General features: G+C 43.3%; 1 protein-coding gene across 5 annotated transcripts; it reads left to right on the plus strand.

Moving 5' to 3' along the window:
* Positions 1-926: 926 nt before the first annotated feature.
* On the plus strand, positions 927-26,972 carry NAB1 (NGFI-A binding protein 1). Of its 5 annotated transcripts, none has more exons than XM_036386721.2 (9): positions 927-1,131; positions 3,493-3,655; positions 6,329-7,159; positions 12,630-12,763; positions 13,701-13,752; positions 19,267-19,377; positions 21,703-21,844; positions 23,037-23,186; positions 24,301-26,972. In XM_036386721.2, exons 3-9 carry the CDS (start codon positions 6,344-6,346, stop codon positions 24,390-24,392), a joined length of 1,497 nt encoding a protein of 498 aa, XP_036242614.1. In that variant the 5' UTR covers positions 927-1,131; positions 3,493-3,655; positions 6,329-6,343; the 3' UTR covers positions 24,393-26,972. The 5 variants fall into 5 exon arrangements, with proteins under 5 accessions (XP_036242614.1, XP_036242618.1, XP_036242619.1 ...); XM_036386725.2 differs by having other exon boundaries at positions 23,037-23,162; XM_036386723.2 differs by lacking the exon at positions 927-1,131 and adding an exon at positions 1,423-1,655.

The raw sequence follows: 26,972 nt of genomic DNA on the forward strand, positions 1-26,972 counted from the left end.
AAAAACTGAAGGAGAAATTCAGTTTTGTTTGAAGCTGTTTACCAAGGAGCCAGGTCATGACTCTGCCTCCTGCCTGGCCTGACCCTGCTCAGACAAACAGCCGAGGTGTGGATTAGAAGGCAAGGGAAAAGGAAAGGAAACCCTGTGTGAAAGGTATTCCCAGCTCTAGACAGAGCTGGACGTTGCCTACAGTACAAGCTTATTTTATTGAGGCTTTTTTTCCCTCACTCTCTATTTTTTTCCACACGTGTAATGCTTTTTTTCCTATTGTTATCGACACTAAATATGAGTTACTTAATTTATTACTTATTACTTAATTTTATCACTGAAACATTACTTAATTTTATCACTGAAACATTACTTACTGAAAAACTCATCGTTTAACCAATCCTCCATCAGTAAAACAACTACACGCTCCCATTTCTCCTCGCTCCAATTGACACTGGGCACTTTCGCACCGGTTTCTGCGTGTCGCACCCCAGGCCGGCCCTTTCTGCCCCCTCGGCCGCCCCGGGGGCGGTGTGCCCGGCGCGGCAGGGCGGCTCCGCGCGGTTCCCGTGCTGTTTTCCCGAGGCAGGGCCGCGGGGATCCGCGCAATTCCCGCGGGGGGGGTCGCGGCCCCGGCCCCGCGCGCTCCGGCCGCTGGGGGGCGCTGCCGCTGCCGGTGCCGCCCCCGCCGGGCGCTGCGTCACGCGGCGGCCGCGCGTGGGCGGGCGGCGGAGCGCGCGCGGGCTCTCCCCATGTGACCGCGCGGGAGGGGGCGGCGAGCGGGGGGGCGGGGGCCGCTCCCTCCCTCCCTCCCTCCCTCCCTCCCTTCCCTTCCCCTCCTTCCCTCCCCTCCCTTCCCCTCCTTCCTTCCCTCCCTGCCGCCCGCTCGGCCCCCGCGCACGGCGAAGGCGCGGCCGCGACGAGGCGAGGTGCGGCGGGGCGGCCGCGCGCCCCCCCGGCGGTGGCGGCGGCAGCGAGGCGGTGGCGGGGACGGGGACAGGCTCGCCCACCCGCCCCGTCGATGAGAAAGGAGGAGCCTGGGCGGGGGGGGCGCGGGCAGGAACTTCGGCGGGGCTGAGTCTGCGGCCCCGGGACGGCACCGAGGGGAGCCCCGGGCAGCCGGCGACGGCGGCCAACTGCAGAGTACGTGCGGGGCGGCCGGGGGACGCGGGCAGCGCGGCCCCGGCGCCGCGGGGCACGGCCGGAAGGAGCGGGCGGGTCGTGCGTGGGTGATTCCCGGAGAAATCCGGCGCGGGGGGGACGGGCGAGTGGGAGGAAAGTGCAGAAGCGTCCCCGCCGTGTGCGCCGCGGGGCGGGGGGGCCGCGGGGCGGGGGCGGCGGGCGGGACGGCGCGGCCGGGCCCGGCGGAGGCGGCGCCCCGGCGGCGGCCGCTGCTCCGGCGGGGTCCCGGGCAGGGGCGGCGGGGCACCGGGCGCCCCCCGGGCTCTGCGGGGCCGCGCCTCTCCCCGGCGCGGACGGCAGGGGTTGTGCCGGGAGCGGCGGCGCCCCGCGGGGCAGCCCCGACGGAGAAGGCGCCCCGGGAAGGTTCCTGTCACCGGGCTCGGCGGCCGCGAACTTTCTGTGGGGACCGCAGCTGCCCGTCCGTGCCCGCCGCGGGGTTTCCTTCCCGGGAGCTCCATCCCTCGGTGCGGGACCCTGCTCTGGAGGTATTTGTGCGCTCGTCTCGTCCTTACGCGAAGGGTGTTTTTGCACGTTTCGAGTTTCTCATTAGTTGAGGCGAGGTACGGGTTTGTACGTAAACGCGGAGCTCACTCATCGACTGTATTTTGGCACATCTCAGAGCTAGACAAGACTATTTAATTTGCGAAGTCTCTCTTCTGCAGCTACATGTAATTTTCTCCTCCTGCTAAAAGTCCTTTGGAAACGCTGCAGAAATGTAATGAATATGCAAAGCAGCCAGCTCTCAAACCCAAACCCAGTTTGTCTTCAGAGACTTTTCAAAACGCCCAAAGTCATCAAGATACATTATGAAATAATCACTTTTGCCTAAAATACAGGGATGTGATGTTTCACACTTTCTCCTTGTATTCCTAATTTAATTGGTGACAGCTCAATTAGAATTCACCTGAAATAAAATCTCTACAATCGGTTCGAATTGCTCGGTTGCTTTTACTTTCCGTGCAGCCTTAAAAAGCAGGAAAGCTGCTCAGGAAACCCTTGTCCCATGCGTACATCCCACAGCTCCCGAGTTTTCCTTCTCCCGGCGCTTCACCCACATCCAGCACCTGCCTCCTTGAGCCGCGCATCTTCCTGCCACCTCCGGGAAGTGTGCGGCTCCGGGCTCGGAGCGGGCACGGAGCCGGTGCTTTCCCCTGGTTCAGGATGCCGAGTGGGGCTGCCGCTGCCCCGCTGTCTTCATAGAGGAAGCAGGAATAGGTTGTGATTCCTGCGCTAGCTGTTTACAAATATTTAAGAGCGCTCTGTGGTGTCTCTGTGGTTTTTGTTTTCCTTTTTCCCAGGAGTTATGTTTGTGGTCAGAGTTAAGGTGACAGCCAGCGTTTCGAGAGGAGGGCATGGCATGTGGGGTGATGGGCTGTGGATGTGAATGAGGTAATGTGGAAAATCAGAATGCATGGTTGTGGGTTGCAAAGGCTGAGTGAAAATCTAACTTGTGATTTCCTGGTTCTCCCGTGGCTATAACCTGTATGCAGACCTGTGTTTATTTTAAACAGCTTTGTCTGCTGTGGGGAGTTTTCTGGCTTCTTTGTTCTATATGTGAAAAACATAAAGAGATGTCTGCTCTTCCTGTGTGTTCTGACACTTCTCACCGGTATAGACACCAAGCAAAGAAGAGGGAGAAGTAGCGGCTGAAGTGCTGTGGCTGTGTTCATTTATTCCTGTAGACCTCCCCGTGCCAGCTTTGCATTCCTACCTCTTGCTGGAGAAAGGGTTTGCAGTTGTGTTAGATGTACCTGCTCACTCCTGAGGCAGCAGATCGTTCTGGCTGCCGTCTTAGGATTTGCCAGAGGACACGACCAGGCTGTTATCCCTGAACCAGGTTGGTTTGGGATCACAGATTAGACAGCCTAAGACTTATCGAGCAGGCTGCAGAAGAGGAGGAATCACACATGGTGCCCCAGGGTCTTATCCAAGATGCTCTTCCTGGTGAGGAGCAGACACAAGCGTCCTGGCTGTGAGCTCTCCCTTGTGTCTTCTTATTGTGTAACCTCTTCTTGTGCTCACCCTTTGCCCCAAAAGCACAGTCCCCAGTGCACTAAGAAATGAGAACAGTGGTGGAAAGCAGTATTTCAGGTCTCTTAGATGCAGCTTAAAGGTCACCTGGAAGATGTGGGGCACTGAGACTTGAGTGGGTGTGCTAAGGCTTTGCGTTGCCGGCCGGGTGAGCAGGGCCAGCAGCAGCAGCAGCAGCGCCAGGTGTCCTTTGGGCTCACAGTCTCCTCAGGCTCAGGCAGTGCTGTGCTGCTTTCTCAGCAGTCCTTGCTCGTTGCTTGTCCTCTTCCTAAGCCTCACTTACTCCTGCAGGTGGACTAGCGTAGCTGCTTCCCGGGCTTTGTAGGCTGGGAGCGGGGCGAAGCAGGGACCGGAGCGCTCGTGTCTGGAGAAGCAGCGTAGCTGGGAGAGTCTCGGAAAGGAGAGGGAGCCTTCCCCTTGGGACAGTTCAGAAATAACTTGGGATGGCATTGAGGTGAGTGCTGGAGGAGCTCTGTTTAATGCAAGGAGAAGAGAGGTTAAAAGGAGGAGTGTTGGAAAATGCCTTCTCTGCAGAAATCGGTAGCAGTCGTACGTGGAAAAATTGCTCAGCCCTCTCAGGAGTTACTGCACTGAATTTGAAAAACAGAATGGTCTTTAAAGTATGAAACAAAGGGATTTCAGTCTTGCTTTAAATGCAAATCTCAACGCAGTCTGAACCGTGGACTCTCTGCTGATGCCTCCATAGTACATATTAATCCAGTTTTATCTGTCATGAGGAGATTTGTTGATTAGAAGCCTCTGGGTAAAAGGCTGCTCCTGGACTGGTGCTGCTCTTCCAGCCTGTGGGCTGGAAAAATGAGTTCAGTTCCGTGGCTTGCCTGGAGCTCTTGGGCTGTGTGTAATTCCACTGCCACTGTCCTCCCAAGATTCAATTTAGCTCTCTGCACAAAGTCCATTTATGTAGATTTTGTGCTAAGATGAATAACTTTCAGAGGAAATGAGCCTTCTTTTAAAAGTTATATAAGTTAATTTATGGTATTGATGGTGAAAAGTCAGCATCATTTGAAATGGGAGGGTAGGAATAGTTTACTGAAATGCCACTAAACCATAAGCTGTTAATTTTGTTTATCTTGACAAATTTTGTTAAGAATGGGAGGATTTTTCTACGAAATTCAGTGAAATAATGACACTTTTTTAAACAGTGAATTCTGTGCCCTGTAAAGGGTTACCTTTAAGTGATTTTCTTCACTTTCCTTGTTTCTTGTATCTTTGAGTGTTGACAGTACTTGGTTGATATCCTGCAGTTAACTATTCTTTCTGCAAGCCAAACTGTGTTTCTGAAATATGTAGCTCTTAAATATTTACAGTTTCACCCTGAGTTCCAAAGTGTGTAGTTTATTAGCTCTTAAGCTCACCAGCAGCTCCTTGAGGTAGCTGTTTGAATCTAAACTGCTATTACTGCTCTTCTGCTTTACACATACTGGCACACATATCAGGAATGAATGTTCAGCTGGTGGTTTGGGGGTTTTTTGTATGTTTTGAGTCTTTTTTTTATTTCCCCTGGGCTTCATCTCTCTTCCTGAAGAGATTGACTGTCAGTATCCTGTTGCTGCCACATACATTTCTGGGAAGTTTCTGTTGGCCTCCTGATTTTATTTTTCTCTAGTAGAGTTAAATCAGAATTTTGTAGCAAAAGCCTGGTCTTCTAGATGCCTCCTGAATAGAAGTTGGGCTCTGCTTGTTTTATCTGTATGTTTGACTTGCTGAAGGAAAGGCTTATGTTGTGAAAGAACCACAAAAATACCCAAACCATTTTAACAATATTTTTCATGTTTTACAATATGCAAAAGCACATATTGTAAAAATAATTTCTGACTTTTACTTTTGATAACCAATCTCCCAATGCCCCATAGCAAACGTATTTGCTTGCATTGCAGTTTTGGAGGAAAGGGAGTTGCACAGTATTAAAATACTTTTTCCCTAGGGTGTGCAAATCTTTCTGTAGGTGTTGTTTTTTAGGTTACTACTGTGTGTTTTTTCAAGTCCAGTGTGATAGTAGAGCCAGAGCAATGTTAGCAGACCTGCTCAGTGTTTTACTTCTGTTACTTTCTCAACCAACCATAAATTACATGCTTTAGACCTTATTGATTGGTGGTTTAGTGTAATACAGTAATACTGGAAATTATCTGCTTGTTTCTGTGAAAACCACCACGGAGTGAAGAGGTGTGTGTGTGAGATCCTAGAATTCTCTGAGGAGTTTATTAGTTCTGCTATAGCTGGATAAGGGGTTTATGAAGTTGAAACTTATGCACATGTTTTTTCCTGCCGCTGTAAGAGCTGAACACTGCAGAGATCTGTCTGTTGGGAGCCTTTAAGCACAATTGCTGTATTGCTGAGTGGTATTTCATGTCTCAAGTGTCAATGACAGGCAGCCTTGTTAGCAAATGAAACAGGCAGGTGAATTCAAACTAAGGTTTTTAAACTATATGTGTTGGAATCCATCAGTATTTTAGCTTTGTCTGCAGCTGTTGCTGCCATAATTAAGATCAGCAGAGGCATTAGATCCCTTTTATGTGAAACAGGTAAAACTGTAGAAATACTTGGTTCTTAAACACTCTTTTAGTGACCCAACTTCATTAATTCTCTGGGGTTCTGTGAAGCACTTCTTTGTTTTCCTTTTACAGTCCTCCACACTTTCTATGGGGGAAAAGTGATGTGACAATTAAGAAGAATTGAAACTGATGAGAATTTTTTTCTTCAGGGAATTGAGTATTCTGTAATTCTTCAGAATGTGTTTTGTGGTCATTTTGATCTTAAGATACGAAGGAGAATCAAGTAGAATCTGTAAGCAATACTGGCTGACATTCTTGGGAACAAACATGAAGTAGGAATGTTGAAAACAAGCCGGCTTCGTGTTTGAATCATGTTTTTTGTAGGTGCATCATAACTATCTGCTGGTTTGGTTTCTTTCAAAAATGTTTCCATTAAGTTAACAAGTCAAAAATGGAGCTTTTGCCCCTTAATCATTTCTGTGGGTGTTCTTGTAATGAGAGAAAGAAATGCTGTCCTCTGAGTTGACAGCCTTGTGGAAAGCTGGGTGGTGGGATAGTACATCTGGATGTTGGTGCTTTGGTGCTCATCTTCTCTCTGTTCTTACTGTTTGCAGGTTCTGTCGTGCGTGATGGCGTCAGCTCTGCCCAGAACCCTTGGAGAACTGCAGCTGTATCGAATACTACAAAAAGCAAATCTCTTATTCTACTTTGATGCCTTCATTCAGCAGGGTGGTGATGATGTCCAGCAGCTCTGTGAAGCAGGCGAAGAGGAGTTTTTGGAGATAATGGCTCTCGTGGGCATGGCTAGCAAGCCGCTTCACGTCCGACGGCTGCAGAAGGCTTTGAGGGACTGGGTCACAAACCCTGGCCTTTTTAACCAGCCTCTCACCTCCTTACCAGTCAGCAGCATTCCAATATATAAGCTGCCAGAAGGGTCTCCTGCATGGCTGGGGATATCCTGCAGCAGTTACGAGAGGAACAGCAGCACCAGAGAGCCTCACCTGAAGATTCCGAAATGCGCTGCCACGACGTGCGTGCAGAGCGTGGGCACGAGCAAATCTGATGTGGGGAGCTTATCACTGCAGAGCAGCAGCGAGCCCAGGCTCTGGCAAGGACACCACACCACAGAGAGTGAGCACAGCCTTTCCCCAGCTGACCTTGGCTCTCCAGCCTCACCAAAGGAAAACAGCGAGACCCTGGATGCTGCTGCTGCTCTGTCAGTTGCTGAGTGTGTAGAACGTATGGTTCCCTCCCTGCCCAAAAGTGACTCCAATGAAGTCAAGGAGTTACTGAAAACAAATAAGAAACTGGCAAAGATGATTGGTCACATCTTTGAGATGAGTGACGATGACCCTCACAAAGAGGAGGAGATCAGGAAGTACAGTGCAATATATGGCAGATTTGACTCGAAAAGAAAGGATGGCAAGCATCTCACCCTCCACGAGGTAAAACAGCTTGAGTGGAACTGGGCTTCCTCCCCTGTTCCTACACCTTTGACAAGATGTGTTTACAGGGTACACTTCTTGTATGGGCACTTCTTGCTGAGTGATGAGAGCTGTGTGTCTGAAAGTTGTGCATTGAGTGCTGTAGGCAGTCCTGGCCTGACATGGAAATCTCAGGTGCAGCCCAGGTCTCCTTTTGTGGGTGGGTGTGGGTGAGTGTGTGTGTGTGTGCACGCCGTGATTTGGTGTCATCAGAACTGCTCGCTCGCTGGTGTGGCCTGTCAGACAGAAGGTTTAGAGAGTTTGGCACCCAAATAGCAACCACTATCACCCTGAGCATGGCCTTGGGGATTCTAAGGATTTGGTACATTCTTAAAGATGGTCTGTCATGGTATTTCCTTGCAGCTTTGAGAGTAGACTAGTTTGGAAGATCAGTAACTAAAATTCTTGTGTCTGATGTGATTACTACCCTCTGCTGTCCTCAAGACTCTGCCCTGTAGCTTGTGCACTTGAGATGAAAAGGATTCTGTCAACGAGGTCCCTACACCCAGTGGCATGGATTATTTTGTTTGTTTGTTTGAATTGGGATGAAGCTTAATTATACAACCTGTGGGTTTTTTTGGCTATAGTGGCCTTAAGCCTGTCAAGTGAGGTGCGGACTGTGTGAGGAGGAAAGGAAAGGATGTCTCCAGTATTGATGGGTGGTTGTAATCTGAATGTGCTCTGTGGCTTTTCATCCCTGAGAAGCATCTCTTCCCTCTTGCCTTTGAAAGTTCCTGTGGGCCTCCCTTGCTCCTCCTGTGGCATTCCTGAGGCTCACACTGCATGTGTTGTAACGCAGTAGGTGTGTCTGTGTGGGGAGTCGTTTCCTAGTGCCAAAGTACTGTACAAGAGGAGAACAAACATTAATTCAGAGCTCTGCCAAAACGCTGTTGATACGAATGCTGCATCAGCATTTTCACAGTTAACAGTGATTGCAAAATTTCAGTTGGATTTAAAATTTGGCATGTAAGGCTTAGCTCCCAAAAGGAAAGGCAGTGTTTATGTTACAGGAGTGCCAAAAAAACTGTACTGGCTTTAGCCTTTTTTCGCTTCAAGAAGAAGTTTTGTAGGTGTGTGATCCATAGCATAAGACTGAGTTCTCTTTATGCTTCTGAGTAGAAGGGCAGAAGGAAACAAGGCATATTTCTTTACATTTTTGTTTACATATTTACATTTATAAGGCAACTGCACATCACCGGCAGTGACTTGACGAGGGCTTTTACTGCAGACTGGGGAGACACTTCCACAGTAGTCAGCCACATTCCTACCACACAGTTCTAGCTGTGCAGCTTACACTTATGTGCTCTGTGGCTTTATGTCAAACACTTATAATCTATGAATTCATCCACTGTACAAGACGAGATCTCATCTTACTCCCCTGACCTTGTGGAAGTCTCTCTCGTAAAAGAACAAGTTGTGTATGCGATGGAGGCAGGATTTGAAAGGATTCATTGTGTAGATGCCCTGTATACATGGCTGCAGATTGAGGATTCAGAGAAAGGGGGTTCTCCTCACCTGAGCATGGAGGTAGTCGAGGTGTACAACAGTGTGTGGCTGTGTGCTTTCACAGCCTCTCTCTGGGGTAGCAACTGTAGAAAATGCTCTGAAATCTGGGCAGACTACTTGTAGGAAAATTTTCTGGCATCCAGCAGTGTACTGGAAGGTGGGCTCCAGGGGCACCTTTTGTGTAGGCTCAGGAGTGGCTCTGCAAAACTGGGGGAATGAACCCTGGGATAGTAATTGAAGGAGCGGGATAGCAGTGAACTGGAAGAAAGGACAACTGCTCTGCCTTGTTCATTTTTTTTGGTATTGCACTACAGATCTTTACTACATCATTGTAAAACCACGTTTAAAAATGGAATGGTTTGGCTTTAGGAAATATTTCTATCGCTATTGTGATTAAGGGCACAAGATCAAAGGAGTCTGTGGTTGACTTATGCCTCACTTACGCATGTGGGGCCTCACTGAACTTGATGGGAACTGCACACATGCAAGCAAGAAGAATTTGCTTGTAATTAGTTTACTGTTGGCTTAAAGAGGCTGGATTTCACAAAGTTTTGCCTTGAACAGTTTTGTCTTCATTTTCTGTTTAAGGCAGAAAACAAATAGCAGCAATGAGACCAATTTTTTTTGTTTAAAATCTGCTAAACCAGAGTTTGCCTTTTGTAAAATCAGCCTTAGTGTGTTTTTGGTTCTGATGGCTTAAGGAGTTTGCTGCTCAGAGGGAAGGACCTTAAACAACCAGGGAGGTAAGTTTCTGCAGGTCCAGAGACTGTTTTTCTGCACGTGTTAATACGTTCCAGAGCTGTCATTCTACCTCACAGTTCAAGGTTTTTCCTTGCAGCTGGCAAGGAACAGCTGAATAAACTTCACTGTGAATTTAGAAAGCTTAAGTAATGGTTAGCTTTTTAATGTAAAGATTTGGGTATCTCTGGCTCCTCAAGCAGAGGGGAGTTGGATGCAAATTAAGATCAAACATGGTAGAATTATTAGTGGTGAATTAGTGAGAATATTTTGTTTCAGAATGAGCACTGAAGTGTCTCAGAGGGCTGGGGCAGCCGTTAGAGGCCTGTGAGAGCTGCAGACACTGGGCTGGTTTGAAAGTGTGTGCTCTTGGTAGGAGTATTTGCATAAAGCATTAATCTGACATAAAATCTTCCGAAGGCGTTCCAAAACTAATAAACATGCTGTCCTTAATCCATCCCATTGTTTCAGTGTTACACAGCTTTTCAAACACAAGAGAGCACTTAATGTTTAAAGTTGGACTGGAGGAGGGATGAGTACAAGGCATGCCCCTGAACTCAGTGACCTCTGCAAAACTGAGTCAAGCTTGTAATTTGCATTTTAATTTTTCAGTCTTTGTCTCAGTATCTATAAAAGGCAAAAAAAATCCAGTTCAGTGGAATTAGAAAAACAAGTAATGAATTTTGTCTAGCTAGGTTTCTTCCTTTTCTTTTGCTGACTCACCAAAACAGTAGGGCTTGGTATTTAATTATGTGGTTTCTAGTGGAGGAGTCTGTGAACCCCATCAGATGGAAGTATACGCATCCCTCTCCTGCATGGTTCTGTGCTGCTCCATATCCTTAAGGCTTCCAGCAAACAGATTCTTTATTTTTAGGCATGCAATGCTTTGTATCTGCAGTATTATGCCTCCTGAAAAGGCAGAAAGCCATGATGCACTTCAATTCAGTAAGTCTGAATGTGACCTGAAAGAGAAACCAGGAAAAACAAGCAAATAAACATTTGGCTTTTCTCACATATTAGGATAAACAGCATTTGCCTACAACTACCCAAAGCATTTTCAGTCATTTCAGCTCTTTGCAACCTTTCAACACTTGGAGGGATAAAAAATATCTCAAATTATTTTGTAAGCATTAGCTGTATTATTCATCCTTGGCAAAGTAATAGCTATCAGTGTTACAGAAATTAATGCCTGCTTTGGATGGTAATTATTTTAATCGGTGTTGTATTAATCTTATATTGTATCTTTCTCCCCATTGTGTTTTTTTCTGGACAGACAGACATTGTGGAACAGCTGTTTCTGTCTTAAGGGGTAATAGTTTGTGTTTTTTAGTACCTTGTATTGTACGAACATAGTAACCTGTTCATGCCCTTGTACATCTGATCTCTGTGGGATTTGGGGTTTTTGTCTGTACAGAGACTAAAGGATCAGGCAGCATATCTAGTTCACCTGTTAAAAACAAATTTGTGCTCTGATTAACATTTAGATGCCATAGGAAGTGCCCTACCGAGATAAGAGGCTTTTAGGCTAAACACAGGGAAAATTGCTTCTGAAATATTAGGAGCAGCAGTTCTGTGTGAGGTTTCACTAGAAATACTGCACACACCGCTGAGAGAAGAGTCTCAGCTCTTCTTAATACATGTTTTTTGTTTTCTCAACCTTCCTGGAGAACAGGTGTCATGTTGGACAAAATAAATGTTTGATAGTTTGGATGCCACCAAGCCCCGTGGCGAAGGACAGCGTGGCTGAGTGTTGGTCATGTCCTGTGACAGCTTCCATCCTTCAGGGATGGAGCGTACAGCGATCGGGGTGAGCTGCTGGCCTCTACTTTAATTCACAGGTGACCCTGCAGGGTGGCAGGGCTCAGGGGGGGAGATCTTGTCCTTCTCCCAAGGGACAGCTGTATGTGCAGACCTGCTGGTCTGCTGGAGCAGCAGGTTTGGTGTCTGAGGTCACACACGTGCTGTGCTGCCTGCACGGCCGCTCCCGGTGCTGCCAGGTGCAGGGTCAGGTTTGCACGTCTCCATCCATCGTGGATGTGCTGACTGTGCTGTGGAAACCAAGCTGCTCTGCAGTATTCACCAGCCTGGGACAGATACAGGAAATACTGTTGACAGTAGCTCCAAAGCAGCTGTCCTCCTTTGCCAAAAGCCAAGCCTGTTCAAAGCAGCTTAATTTCTAAAAGTAAAAGAGTAGAAAGAGCTGTGGGCACTTGGTAAAAACACCTGTAGTATTCTCTTGGCCTCTTGCTGTTATGCCTCATTACATGTTCTGGCTGCTCTTCAGCTGAGGAAAAAGTGAGAAAGCCTCTTCAAGCCCTGCTTGCTGTGGAAGGAGCTTGGAATAGCCTGTCCAGCATCTCGATTTGTGTCTCATGGCATTAATAATGTTGTGTCCATAGTGCTGACCATAGGCTTCTTGGACAGCAGTACTTTTAAGCTGATATAATTCATGACAGTATCACAACTTCCTATAGGCCTCTGAAGAGCATTGCAAACCATTTGGAGCTTCAATTTCAGGCTTTTCCTCCTCCCCCCCCCCCCCCCCCCCCCCACTTTATGAATCTTTTGCCAGCAGCAGAGGCACTAGAAATGTGTCCTGGCAGGCTCAGGAAAACATCCTTGAAACAAGTTACATTTGATTCATGTCTGAAGATAGTCTTCACAAACACGAGGGTGAGAAACATAGCTAAAAAAAGTTTAATCGTTTCTTAAACCATCACCTTCTACAGAATTTATTCTGTATTCACAAGGGAAAGCCATCTGTACCCACACTGTCAGGGTGGTTGTTTTTTTTTTTCCCCCAAGTCCTGGGCATATTGCGTTTATAAAAATAGTATTCCCTGTAAGCCAGGCTTTGGGAGCCAAACACTGTGAACGTTCAGAGCTACTGTTTTATACTGAGATTTAATTAGTGCTGGGATGAAGCAAAAGCAGTGCACATTGACACAGTCTTACAATAATGTTTTACTTTATGAACAGCTACATTCATATCTTTCCTCTTCCCAAAGAGGTTACCTGGTTTAGTAAGGGGTATAAACAAACTGAAGAAACCCCCCAGGGTTTAGTGTACAATTATAGATGATTTTACTTGTGATCAAAATTCTTTATTATTTCAGAAGAGGTACTTTTACAAGCACAGTAGGTGAAATTGTGCAAAATCCTGAGTGCCTGTGTGTTTGATTTGCAGCTAACAGTTAATGAAGCAGCTGCCCAGCTGTGTGTGAAAGACAACGCCTTGCTGACCAGGAGGGATGAGCTCTTCGCCCTGGCCCGGCAGATCTCTCGAGAGGTCACCTACAAGTACACCTACAGGACCACCAAGTAAGGCTTTCCTTAGCTCAGAGGGGCTTCACTTTTGGGGAACTAAGCAGGCTGATAGCATTTCTTCTGAAGCACTGGGGACAATTCCTTCTTGCTCTTCAGTTAGTCCCGAAACTTATAGACTGATAGATTCAGCTGTCTTGAATAACCTTTTTATTTGCTCTCTAGTTTTGCAAGTATTTTGAGGATAGTGCATATTAAGAGGTATCTGAGAGGCTGGTATTTCAGGCATTTGAGGCATTAGTGTGTTTTGAGGTTAATGTAAATTGGCAGAGTAGCCAGAGATGCTCAATGCATCGATTTCCTTTTTTCCATACACAGATTTGGCTTGTTAGCCAAAAAGATAAGGGCAAGGGGAGTGGCTTACAAGCTTCCTTTAAAGGAATTGAAGCTGAGTCCTAATTTCAGTTGTTACTGTTCTGTCAAATGAACTGCTGTTAGGAAATGGTGACAAAGGCTTAACAGCTTTTAAATACAATTAAAACCTTAGCATTAGTAAGTATGATTGAATATCTTGATACTTTCCTTAGATTTTTAAATGCTGATTCCCTTGCCTGTAATGTAATATCCTTTCAAAATACATTTTGCTACCCTTCTAGAAAGCTTTCCCTTGCTCCCCTTTCTTCCATAGAGATTCATATAAATATACAGCCATCCTGGATAAGCAGTGCCACAGGCATTTCTGTAACTCTCTGTGCTTTCCTTCCTCTTTGGAAGGAATAATCCATGAGCGTTTTGATGCTTCTGAAAACAACACAAAATACATGTGTTTCTCTATACTTGAATGACTTTCACTGCCATGTCAAATTGAACTGGAGGCTTTTTTTGTGCATCTTGTTCTTCCCTGATCTGTTTTTTTCCTTGACTCCTTTTCATTATTATGGGTGATTGGGGTTAATGTGCTGTTTACTGATTGTGTATGTGTCTTCTCTTGTAGATCTAAATGTGGAGAAAGGGATGAGCTGTCACCAAAGAGAATCAAGATAGAGGTACAGTAATGTGACTTCTGTATTTTGACCTGTGTGTGCTGAAATTCAGTTTTGTTTTGAAGGGATCTGTCTTAAAGAAATTTGTCAGAAAAACATTTGATAGACAGTTGATGGGTATGAGAGAGAGCGGGTGGGAAAACATCACCAGTGTCTCTGTAAATGTAAGTGTTTGATGGAGAAACCTGTAGGAGCAGGGGTAAAGAGCAGGATTTGTTTAATGGTAAAGATACTCTCAGTGTTTTGCACTCAGAGTAGGAGGAGAGGAATGGGACTGACTGACTTCCTGTGGTGGAATAAGCTCAAGCACTGTAGGAGACGTCTTCCCATAAGGCCTGCTGCTTTTCAGTCAGCATGAGGTGGGGTTTGCCTAATTGACTGGAGTCAGCTGTTGATCATGGCCAAAATACAGAGTTCTGGATAAGGACTGATGGCAGAATATTAGCCATCTCTGACTGTGCCATAAATTAGGACACAGATCATATTGAAATAAAAGCTGTATATCTCCACACAAAAGGTTGTGCCTGTAGGTATTAAATTACAGCTTTTTATAATGAGTTTTGTATCAAATGCATGTATACATGGCTCATGTATACGCTTGCACAAGATGTTGCTTAGGGAGATGCTGGGAATTTCTTGTTAAGAGTGCAGGAGCAGCATGTATGTAGTTTACCTTTTTCTTCAGTTACCACTGCTGGAAGGTAAATTTGAGGCCTTTTTAAAGTTACTTTTAACAAAAAAAAAAAAAAAAAAAAAAGAAAAAAAAAAGTAAAATATACACATATATATATATATACACACCTATTACCTCATAAGAATAGCAGATCTTTCTTTATAATTTGTATTTTAAACAAATTACTGTTTCACTGTTCCATGGGTATCTAATTTATCCTTAGCATTGTGGGTGTTTTTTATTGTACTATCTACTCAAAAAGGTGTAGGTTAAATGTGTGTTAGAATATGAGCTAGATTTGTATGTGACACAGATAGGTGATGTATTCTCTACCCGTAGAGGAATATTGCAACACATTCTGAAATGTGTTTCTCATATGCAACACATTCTATGATAAATGATGCACTGTATGTGGTAAGGCTTTAATTTTTTTTTCAGTACTGCAGTGCTTTCACCTGTACAAAGGCTTTTCCTGTGAGGCAAACCCTGGTGAGAGCAGTTAGTTTTTAAAAGGCAGTTTTGAACTGGAGTTCATCTTGTTTGTGGAGTTCCATCAGTCCATATACAGTTGTAGTTTTGAGTTTATGTAGTGCAAAATACACATGTGCAATGAGGATTCACTGGTAGCTTTGATAAGTCAGCAACGTCATTTTTGCGTGGCAGGATTTGCTTTTGACCTCTGCTTGTTCTTTGACCCACAAAAAAGAGCAGGGAAAAGCTGCATGAAATGATTTTATCCAGCTTCACCTTTACCAACAGCCTTGAGCACCACCATGTTGCAGGATGGTTGCTTGAATCTCTCTCTTTTGCTCAGTCCAGCCCTAATTTGTAAGAGCTGGTGGGGAGCTGCCACTCCTCTGCTTGAAGTAGTATTTCAATGACTTGGATTTCAGCATTAGAAAGTTTTTCCTTCATTCAGTAATAATTGATGATGAGCAGGTGTCTAAAATGACACACTGCAAGGGAGGTGCTGTTTTTTTACAGGATCTTCATTGAAAGAAAGCATAAAATTAAAACCCTGAAAAATACAAGCTGAAACTCAAGGTTTTCTGGAGAGCAGGATATCTGGACAGCCTTAGGGGATGTGTATTCTCCTATTTTCTGCATGGTGAAATCTTGAAAGTCTGGAAGGCCTGCTTCTTTTTTACCCTTTATAGTTCAATAATTCTGAGAAAGGATATTTACTTGGTTCTTGTTTTATTACCAGTTATATTGTAAAATGCTTGTGAAAATTTCATGTCCTAATTGTACAAATGACTATTTCAGAAATAGATCATTTTCCCAAAATAAGAAATTGAAAATTAAATTGAATTAAATCTTCAATCTGATAGCATAGCATTATTAATTTTGAAATTACCCATATTGTTATCAGTAGAAATGTCTTTTTTCCTCACAACTTTGGGAGTGTTCTAAGGAGGAGTAAAGCATTTATTTCAGTGCATTTTAGATTTGAGGTACACTGTAAATGTTGGGCTTTACTTCAATGAAATGTAAAAAAGATGCAGTATGACATAGTAGATCACTGCTGTTTTGGGTCCCTGGTGCTTGCATTTAAAAAAAAAAAAGTAAAAAGTCCTTTTTTTAGTAATATGTTCAGGGATTTTTTTGGTTATGTTTTGGTTTGGTTTTTTTTGGAAAGGTGAAAGTAAAAAGGAAAATGGTAGCAAATGCAGATTTTTCCTTCTGTTCTGGTTAAGAATTCCTTACACTGCTTTTGGAGTTGTAATGCTTCATTGTGGATGTGTTTGCTCACTATCAGGGAAATACAGAAAGGACCTGAACATGGGGTATATTTTTTGGGTTTTTTGTTGTTATAACTAGCTCTTTTCTGGTTTTCTTTTTCCTTTTTTTTTTTTTTTTTTTTTTTGAGAAGAGTCATTTTGCCTTTCTGTTTTAAGGCTGAACTCTGTATTTTGATTCACCATTCCTTTAACTATTAGTCATTAATGTCTCTGTGAAGCGTGGCCTAAAATTACTGGGACTTCAATTTGGAAAGACTTCACAGCCTGTTTGCATAGTGTAAAAGATTACTTAAAAAAAAGATGAGTTAATTTCCTGAAATATAATAACACTTAAAAAAGCCTCCAGAGAGGCTCTGAAGGTCATCCTTGAGCAGAGCCAGCAGAGCTGTGTGTGCAAGCTGCAGCACTGTCAATCTGCAGCCACATTGTAAATTTATCCTTTTCATGAATATGAAACCTGCACAAGCATTACAAAGAAACAATGTGCCATGAATTACATCAAATTACCTGTAAAAGCCTTTCTCTTCCCCTGTGAGCTCTCCCCCTCTTATTCGTTGAGTGGGTGGGTGAGCTGTGGGAGTGAAGTGTAAAGAGGAGAAGGGGAAAAAATCCAGGCAAATGACAGACTAAAGGTGTGGAGGGAGCGAAAAAAGGAGTGGAGTGAGTTGGTATTTGGGAGCAGATTATAAAAAAGGAGTTGTAGTTCCTAAATCTGCTCTGGACAAAAAGCAAGCCAGGCAGATAGGGGTGGAAATGGCACATCCTCCTGCAGAGCAAGGATCAATCCTGCTTAGGTGTTGTGTGGCAGGGGCACCCCTTATTTTGTCATCTTCCGTGACTCAGTCTTGACACCACTCAAAGCAGTGAGTTGTTGTGGCACCAGCTTAGAAAGCAAAACAAGTCACAGGTACATCAGGCAGAAGTGGAGGAAGAGGCTCCTCATCACTATTGGGGTTGACAAAGTTCCCCTTCAGAGTCTGAGTGAACAGCCTAGAGAGGAAAAAAGGAGAGTTGTTTAAAATATTCTTGCTGTCTGTCGCCTGAAGAAATTATTTTGTGTGTCTGTGTCTCCATTCATCTGAACAAGAAGGGTGGGAAGAGCTTTCAAAAACTCATTTCCCAAAGCTCAGTGGGAGTCAGGGGGCACAGGCAGGGAGACCTGAGTGGAGGCTGCAAGGAAACATCTTCCCTTGGTGCCAGTATGGGTGGAGGAAGGGGAGAGAAAAGCCCCACCTCCACTATTTCTGAGAAGGCTGAAAAGAAAACCAAAGTGTGGGATTTGTTTTTTTTCACAAAAACAGCAAAAGCAGTAGAAGGTACTGTTTTCATAGGAAAAATGTCATTAGAGGGAGCGAAAAAGCACATGTGGGACTGGGAACATCTGCTGCACAAAACCGCTTGGAAAACAACTAAGCAGCAGCATGGCAAAACAAAAATTCTGCAGTGCATGCAGGAGGACCAACCATGGGGCAGAGCAGCTTGGTGCTTGGTCCAGTGTGCTCTGCATCCCACAGGGCACTGGGGACAAGCAGCAGGGGGAAGGGCTCTGGGAAGGTGATCCAGAAGGTGTCATCCTCCAGGAATGACCTGCCTGGCTCAGGGGGGACGGGCACAGCAGCAGGCAGCCAGAGCCACCTTTGGGAAACAGCCTGGGTTTGTATAGGCAGGTGATCACAAATGTGTGGTGAAGAACTGTGTTACCTGTTTTGTTGCAAAAATAGGATCCTGAGTGATAGGGTTTGGTGTGTTCAGCTTCTCATCTTCCTACACACAATCATTCTCTTCTCCCCAACAGATTCAGGTCTTAACTGTAGAAGTGGTCAGTGCTCATGGAAATGTGCTGCAAAGCCTTTGTTTCCAGCTTTGGTAGAGGCTTTGTGGCAGTTAACCTGGCTGTGACGTTTTTGCATAGCTATTGTGTTTATTTCTTCTCTGAGGGAGTATGCTGGGTGTTTAAAAGCAAGATGCAGCATTCTGACAGATTTTAAGGTGTTTCCCTGAGCATAAAGAATAGGTTTAATGGCATTACATTGCACTGAGGTCCTGGCCATCTGCCTTGGGTCAGACCCCTGCTCTGCAGGTCAGTGGGCAGCCTGCCAGTGGAGAAAACCTCACAGTCCTTTCCCTGTGTTTTTTCTGAAAGATCACTTCTATTTTCCTTGGGCTGTGTCAGCCTTTTGTCCATCTAGTGTCGAAAATATAATTATTGACATGCATGTGTCTATGGAATCTACAGGGCAAATCTATCTAATTTAGTGTGGTTTTGAGACCATGGTCTGTAGAACCTCAGTGACAGATGTCATTGTTCTAAGGTTTGGGTCTGTCTGAAGGTCTCTGGCTTCCTCTCACATTTTAACAGAGCTGCCTATACTGTGCTTTTGTAAACATTTCTGGATGTTCCTCTAGTGCACATGAGCTTTCCTTTTATAATACCAAGATAGATAAACCCTTCATTTTGAACCTTTGCTTCAGTGATTGTTTTAATGGAGTCTGGCAGGCTTTCACAGGAACTTCATTTGCTTTATTGATACATATGCAAGCAGCAGAAGAGATTTGCATGTCATAAGAATTTCAGACTGGAAGAATTATTGAATCATGCTTTCTCATAGTCTGTAAATTTTCCACTGTACTTCTGAAATGGTGATATTTCATTTGGTGATACAAGTGTAGGTTCTGTGTGAAACATGTTGAATTTCAAGAGGCTTTTCTCAGTTTCACAAGGTTAGTATATATCCTTGCCTACATGTAAACTTGATTCCTGAAAAGTGACAGAAACTATAGGCCTAAATCTGCCTGTCAAGGCTGAATGTAAACTAGTTTAGTGTGAGTAACAAGGGTAGTCTGGATTCACCTGAAACTTGAGAGAGATGAGATTTTCTGTGCCATATTAGGTATATAGCAGTTGCTGTAGAGGCTGTGTGTGTTTTATGCACAAACTTAAATGAAGTGAATAGCACAAACATGTAAATTGCAGTCCAGGATTTTCACAGAAGTTCAGGAATGTGATTTTTAGGTGTTTTTTTTTCTTCTGTGTGTACACAGAAGGCCAAGAAAAAATAGTAATGTGTCCCTCTTGGTTTGGTTTCTTTTTTTGCTCAATAGGATGGGTATCCTGATTTCCAGGACACAGTCCAGACGCTCTATCAGCAAGACAAAATGCCACTTGCTTTGGCTAAAGGAAAGAGTGAAGACCCAACAGCTCTTAATTCCCAGGTAAACCAACTACACTACATTGTGAATAATACAGGCTGTGTCTTTGTGCATTGGTTTTGATGTTGTTTTGATGACTAACTAATTCCCATCAGTTTTAAAAGGCTACCTAGCTTAGCTGTGATTGCCTCACTCTTAATTTGGGTTTACCTCCCAAAACTGTTCTGTCACAGTACTACAGCTTTGCCCTTGTTACTTCCAAGGAGGTAAGATGCAGCATAGTAGGCTTGAAAATCTGTGGTTGCCTGTTGGGAGCAAGTAGGGTAGTATTGGTACAGTCTGTGCTGTGTTACTTGCGTTATCCATTGCTATAAATGGAAAGCTCAAGTTTCTGAGGCGAGAGGAATAGAGTAGGCGATCTTGGAGTCCTCTCTGCTGACATGTCTTACAAGAAGAAAGGCCAATGTGTTTAGGAAATAAGCAAACCTCTGGATCTGAGAGGATAAATTGGCTTCCTGAACAGCACCTAGCCTGGTGGAAGTGCAGTGTTCTTGAGCCGATGGAAGGCTTTGTATAAATGAAGACAGGTTGCCAATTTTTTCTTTGTCTTTTCTATAGTGTATCCCAGCCTTGAGGCAAAATACCCATCTCCTACTGCCAGTTCTTGCCAAGGAGGGATTTCATGCTAAGTTGCAACAAATTTGTTTTGTATAGCTGATTTGGGCAAATGTAATCACCAAATTTGCACGTAAGATTACATTTAGGAGTTACCTTCCTGTTTTCTGAGAATGGATGTGTTACCCTATCATTTTCTTCCTTCTATTGCAAAGTAGTGCTCACTCACACAAATCTGGGATACATCAAATGCAGTTACAGCACATGTTTTGATGTCACAGAATAATTACATGAGCTTGTTTTGTATATGCTTTAAAGTTTCTGCTGTTCACTGCTACATAACAATGGACTACAGATTTAATTCAAGCTTAAACGTATCTGCAACTCTACAGGTTTTTTGTGGTGATCAGAAGCGTAATTAAAATTTAAAATTCTGGTTTTATCCCAAGCAAACAACAAAGATGGCATGAATGAGAAATGGTTTCTTCTTTTTAAAAATTACTGTGTAGTTCAAAATTTTGTAACAGGAGTGACAGAATAGCAAAGTTAAACCACGCTTGTAAGTAAACTGTTTGAAAATAATTTCTCCTTTTACCTTCCTCCCAAGACAGGGCTGGAGCTCTCAGTGTTCTTCTGCAGACCCAGATGAGCTCTGAGCCAGAGCATGTAAATGCTGGCCATGCCACTGCCCTGCTGTCAGGGTCACCACAGTGCTGGAGAAGCCCAGTTTTTGCTGGTCTGTTAGGCTGTCATTGTACATGTTCAAATTATTGAACTATGCTGAGCAAGCAGCCTTTTGTGGGAAGTCAGGGCTTTCAGCATCTCCCATGAAAAATGAAATGCTCTGCAATGAATAGACCTCTGTAGCAGTTGAAATAATTACAGCATTACCTGGAAGAGAAATCAATTTTTCCTATCAATTGAACGTGTTAAGTTTATGTACTTTCTGTTCTTACGTTCATTGTGGCTCTTCTAAATCAACTTTCTTGACTTGTGATTTTTCTTCTTATTTTTGCAAGATGCTTATTTACATTCTCTCAAGAACAAGATTATAGTGAAAGTTAGAATTCTCTTGGCATTAAAGTCAATGACAAACATTCAGACGCCATTTCCTCCCACGTTGCACTGGATTGTTTAGCTCCACTCTCTAGAGGTGTATAGGTCTTGTTCTTCTTCTAGACAGACATTTCACACCTTTATCCCCCACAAACATACTGTCATCCTACACTTTCAGAATGGCAGATTTTTAAGCTTGTGTAGTGCTGTTTCCTAAAATAAAGATTCCAAGATGTCTGGTGAAATCTTGGCATAAGTTTTTAGCAGATGTTGCCATTGCTTTTGGAGTACTTTCTGGAATACTTTGTGAAGGCATATATTTGAACAGAGCTAACTGGATAATTAAGACATTCTCTTTTGCTTTTCTTGAGATTCTCTTCACGTAACCTGCAGTCCTAAAGTGCAGGAAGTGATTTTTGTGTGTTTTTAAAGAACGGAATTTAATGTTGCATTTCTGGGTAGATGAGCTACAACAGCTTGGATTTTAAGTATTCTTGAGTGACTCAGATGTACATTATGAAAATCTCTATGGGTGCAAAAATATTTTGTTTGCTTCATAGTTTTGAAGAAACCATAAAACACACATCTGTACATATGAGTCAACAAAAACCACTATCTAGGCTGTTAGTCTTTTCATCTGATCCTGTTTTTCCCCCTGTGTTTTGACTTGCTCTATGTATGTATATAGAGAGAAATCTTTTTTTGTTTCAATTGCAGTCGGAAAAGGTGATGGCAAAACAGATGGAGTTTCTCTGCAACCAGGCAGCGTTAGAGAGACGCCTTTCCACAGGGTGTTACAGGCAGAACTCAGAAGAGCACAGCCCCAATGGCATGTCATTAGATAATGCTGATGGACAAGGTATGGTAGCTCCCATAGCTCCCAGGCACACGCTGCTGCCAGCAGAGACATTTGATGTTATGCAACCTCTGTCAGTGGTGGTGTTTATCTCAGACAGAACCCTGAGCACTGAATGGACAAGACAAGATCTCTCTCTGCCCTGAAGTGCTTACTGTGTAAATAATGCAATCAGATGCACACTCAGGTTCTGTTCTGTTCCTGTTGTGCATCTGGGCAAACTGCTTTCCCCAGGGATAATGTGGGGAAGGCAGGAGGTTGGGTGCACTGCTGTTAATGACAGCAGGACTTTGCTCTAGCTTTATCCTCAGTTTTGAAAACAGAGCAGAGTGTTACATTTCATTCGTGTTCTTGCTTTGAGAAATTGAAAATAAAGGAGGTAATATAGTTGGTACCCCTTTTTGTTTACCTGTTTGTGCAGTCTAGGAACAAAACCTGAGGAGCTGGCTATGTAAATTATTTAGCACTAAGCATGTTCTAATGATGTTCTTAGTGGCTTGTTATTCTTCAAAAAGCTTACAGTTCTTTGGTTCTCTTTGATTTACCAACTGGCTATTCCTTGTCTTGAATTCATTTTAGGAGTGTTTGTTTTGCTTGAGCATTTCTGTTTAGATCACTTTTTTTACTGTTGTGAATTGAGACAAAATGTTGCAAACAAGAAATACAACCAGAAGTTCTTGTGTCTGTTTTTTAAATGCTAGTCTTTCTAAGGGGGTTGAAAAGAAGCAGTAGAGGGACAACTAAGGGAATCAATACAAGTAAGTGTTAAAAACCAGATTTTCATTTGTGTGAATTGGTCAAACAATGAGGTACAGAAGTAATCATGAAGAAGAGGTGTGTGGATCCAGCTGTCCTTGGCCCAGCAAGCTTCTTTATGCCATTTAGCCATTGTGCAGGGGAACTGGAAATTTTTTGGATCTCAGAGGAATTGTGCAGTGGGAGAGGAAAATTTTTGAGCAGTCTAAAGGGTTTTTTAATTTTTTTTTGTCTGGCTGAGTGTCCCTTCCTAGCAGTGCATGTGAAGTAGTCTGCAAAGCAATATATTTACATAAGCCCTGTTTTGCTAGAAAACTTCCCTGAGCAGCTGGAATCTAGGATGCATTTTTGCTGATAAAATTAACATGTGTTTAAGTCCCTGTTTTTTCATACTGATGTTCTTTTAATGCATCAATGTTTCACTGTGAACAACCTGCAGGTGAAAGACCACTGAACCTCCGGATGTCCAACCTGCCAAGCAGACAGATGCAGCACATTTCACTTGATGGAGAGCAGCACGTTGGGAAATCTCTGTGCAGTGACTTGATCCGGCTTTACCCCAGCGGTGAGGCAAAGTCCCAGTCCTCGGGTTAGTGCTGCCCCTGAGAAATTACCCACATTCCTTATTTTCTGTGAGGTCTCTGAGTGAAGCAGCCAGGAAGGCAGGCTGGCATGCATTGTCTGTAACCATGCCATCAAGGGTTTGGAGAGAATTCCCAAGAGGAGTGTTACTTGCCAGTCTAGAGTCAGATTGAATATTGTTTGGGAAAAGTTTAGGATATGCAGTAGCTGGGATGAGATAATCAAGTCCTGGCATGTGTCTGTCCTTGGTATTGACCCAAATTACTGCTATTAAATACTTAAACTGCATCACAGTGACAGCAACATGATTATGACATGGCTTCATTCTGTATAATAGAATCAGGCTTTTTATAAAGAAAATGTCTTTATTCTGATTTATAAGGACCTAGCACTGTTTCTCTGCTGTGAACTGTATGTCATGCAGTCAGTCTTTGCCACCTGGGTTTCTCATTCACTGACCTCTCCTCACTGCCAGTCTTGTCATTTACCTCTGGCATTGCAAGAAACCCACTCTAAGTTTGATAGAAGAGAGCAAAAAACTTTGTGAAATCTCTGAGGATGGCTTCAGTGTAATAGTCAGTGCACTGAGATAAAGCCAGGAGTTCTTGAGACTCTTGCAACCTCAGGAGCAATAATAAAATCCCACCTGAGTTTTAAAGATGCAGTGGCAAAGAGGTTATTTGAAAGACAGGATGCAAAAGTAGTTGTTTTGAAAACCAGGCAGAATCTTATCTGTCTCACTTTGGGATACTGCAGTCTTGGCTCACCTCTTTTGCGGATTTGTCCCAATCCCAGTGCTAATTCACTTAGTGAAATCTCTAGTAGGGGATTTTTACCTGTTCCCTCTCAAAATGCAAGTGCAGAGTGCATCTCCATTAGGTCCTGCTGCCAGAGGGGTTGAAGGTAATCTGTGATGCTTCCTCTGTCATCACTGCAGTGTAACTGAGGTGGTTCTAACCCAGCTGGATTAAAGACCAGGAGGAGGAGGAGGCAGAATTTATTGTTTCATCTGTTGGTATTTATGTGGTTCTTGGACCATTTTGTTGATTTAAGTACAAAATATATTTGTTTCCAAACAGTGTTTTAACATCTTTCTTTCTTTTTTTCTTTTCTCAATGCAGAAGGCCTTGGTATATTAAAGGATTTTCCTCATTCAGCTTTTAACAACATTGAAAGGAAGGTCATAAAAACAGAACCTGAAGACACAAGATAGTCATTCTGCTCTGGAAAACAGTGTCATAGTAAAGAATGAAACTTCACAAGAGAAAAAAAACCAGCCTTAATAACCAGTGTTGCCTCATTCAAATAAGAGATTTCAATAGCCAAAGCCTAAGAACTGGTACAGTAATCTGTGGAAACAGGAAAGCAAGAGACACTGCAACTAAAACAGTAATACAGGTGGATAAACATTCCTGTAAAAGTGGTTTTATAACGTGGGAAGATTCACAAATTAATATTGTGGGTCTTCATTATTTAAGAATGTATTATGTATTTGTATAACTTATCAAAGTAAATCTAGATGTCAGGACGTGTATTGAGTCCAGTAGATGTGGCTACAGTTCATTTTACTTGAAATTTCAATGTCTACTTTCAGTGTACCTAGCGTAGATATGGTTGTTAAACATTTGAATTAAAAATCATTGGAGAATTAGGAATGCAAACCTCGTGACACAATTAACAGCAAGTTTGCAACAATATTTGTAGAAAAAGGAAAATGCATACAATATTTTCATGGTTTAAAATGTTATGTGGATATAGCATTTGATAGACCTAGACCCTGATTCTGTATCATAGCAGATGTACTTGACACTTAACTATCGCTACATCACTTCCAATGGTTCCAGCAGCCTTTGTGTAACACACTCACAGCATAATACCTACACACAGCTCAGGAGTGTGGGAAGTGCCAGGTAGAGGATAGAAGAGTCCACATGATTGGCTCCCATTTCCTCGGGAAAAACTGGGGATTGAGGTACCATACAATTACTAAATTTCATTTGGTAGGAAACTCGAGAGACCAAGTAGTATGGACAGGGCTGCAAAATTGTCATTTAGACCATTATAACTTCTTGGACTTCTCTGTGGATCTTAAAAAAAAAAAAAAAGGCATCCCAAGTGTGGCAAAGATGAGATACGGTGCAGGATTTATGCATCGGTGTAAAAGGTTGCACTTGATATCCAGAAACCGTAAGATTTTTTGGAGGAGAGAAAGGAGTTGTCTTCAGCACAGAACTCCTTACTAAGTAAGTGCTGTCCAGCCCACATGATTCTATGAATATACTGTATACTGCATACAGTATGCCAATACGTTTCTTTATGTATGTGATTAATTAACATCTGTATTCTTTATTTATTTGACATTTTTTATTTTTTGTACATGTTCACTTTTGAAGATGTCATTTTATCTAAGGAGGAGTAGTTGGCATATAACTTTGGAATTTACCATGGTGTGTTTGTGTGCATCCATCTTTCCTCTGTGTTGCTCTGCAGTCAGGACAGTTATATGCCTCCATTTCCAAACACAGTTTGTGCTTACAGTGTGTTCTGGGGGAGAAAGGGAGAGCTGAAGAAAGTGAGTTACCATGTCAGAGGGGTACACTTCCCAATTCAGGTGTGCACTTCATGTCTGCAGTTTGCTCTGTGTCCTAGGTGTATATTAACAAACCAGTCAGTCTCTGTTGTACTGAAAGGCTCAGCAAAATGTGAGCTGAAATGTCTACACTGCAGTCTCTTATCACTGTAAACATATCTAATTATTTTATCACTTGATTTGTGGAACAAAGCTTTATAGTAGAAACACCAGTAAAACAACTTTTTATACTATTAAAATGTTTGGTTTTTTTAAAAAAAAATGTTTCTTGAACTGTATGGTACTGTTTCACTTACTGAAGTATCTTACTTTAAGCAATGGAGTTTGCAGCTTTGCTGTTTAGGCATAAGAGATTGAATGTGTAGTTATATTTCCTCTTTCCTGTTGTGTGAGTTAGTAGCACGGATGTTTCTTCAGTTTGTAACATTAACCAGTGCCCTGGTTAGTACCTGAGTAGTTTTCCTGAGACGTGTATGGAACTTGTTAAAGGACAGTTTCAGGTTTGAACTGTACAGCTTGAGCAATAGAAAGTACCAAGCATCAAACCTTTAGAGATGCAGGAAGCATTTGGTTTTCTCCAACATCTGACACCATCAAAAGTTGTGTGTGGGTCACAGAAGAAGCTCTTAAGCTTGCTGGTCTCTTCAGTTAAAGTGAGAGGAAGGAAAAAGAACTTGCGAAGCAGCACGCTGTTTCAGTTGAGTCCAGAATTTATTTTGTAAACACTAATGTATTAAATTTGCTATAAATTAAAGTCTCTAACAGTTATATTTTTGAGTTGTAAATACAGTATTTGTGTCACGACCAGTTGGTTATCTCCAGAACGATATTTCAGTTTATAGTCCAACAGGCCATTTCAGTCTCAATAAGCTGGAAGCAATTTTTTTTACTGGTTTGCAGCTGTATGATTTTTATTTTTTTTTTTATCCTGGGGTGGGGGAGGTGGGAGGTACATTCCAAGATTGCACATACGCTTGGTAATAGCAAATACTCAAGCATTGGTCTTTCCATGACAAAGGTCTTGGTGGACTGCATCCTGGCCAGCCTCTGGAGTCACAGGTAAAGGCTTGCCCTCGTCTGCTCGGGAAGGGCTGCTAGATCCAGGGTACTCTGGATCAAAGGCCAGCCCTGCAAATGATGCCTGTTTTATTCACATGTTTATATTGTTGCTTACAAAATAAAATTCACCGTGAGAACTCTTTA

Source organism: Molothrus ater, chromosome 7 (genome assembly GCF_012460135.2).
Source record: "Molothrus ater isolate BHLD 08-10-18 breed brown headed cowbird chromosome 7, BPBGC_Mater_1.1, whole genome shotgun sequence".
Lineage (NCBI taxonomy): Eukaryota > Metazoa > Chordata > Aves > Passeriformes > Icteridae > Molothrus > Molothrus ater.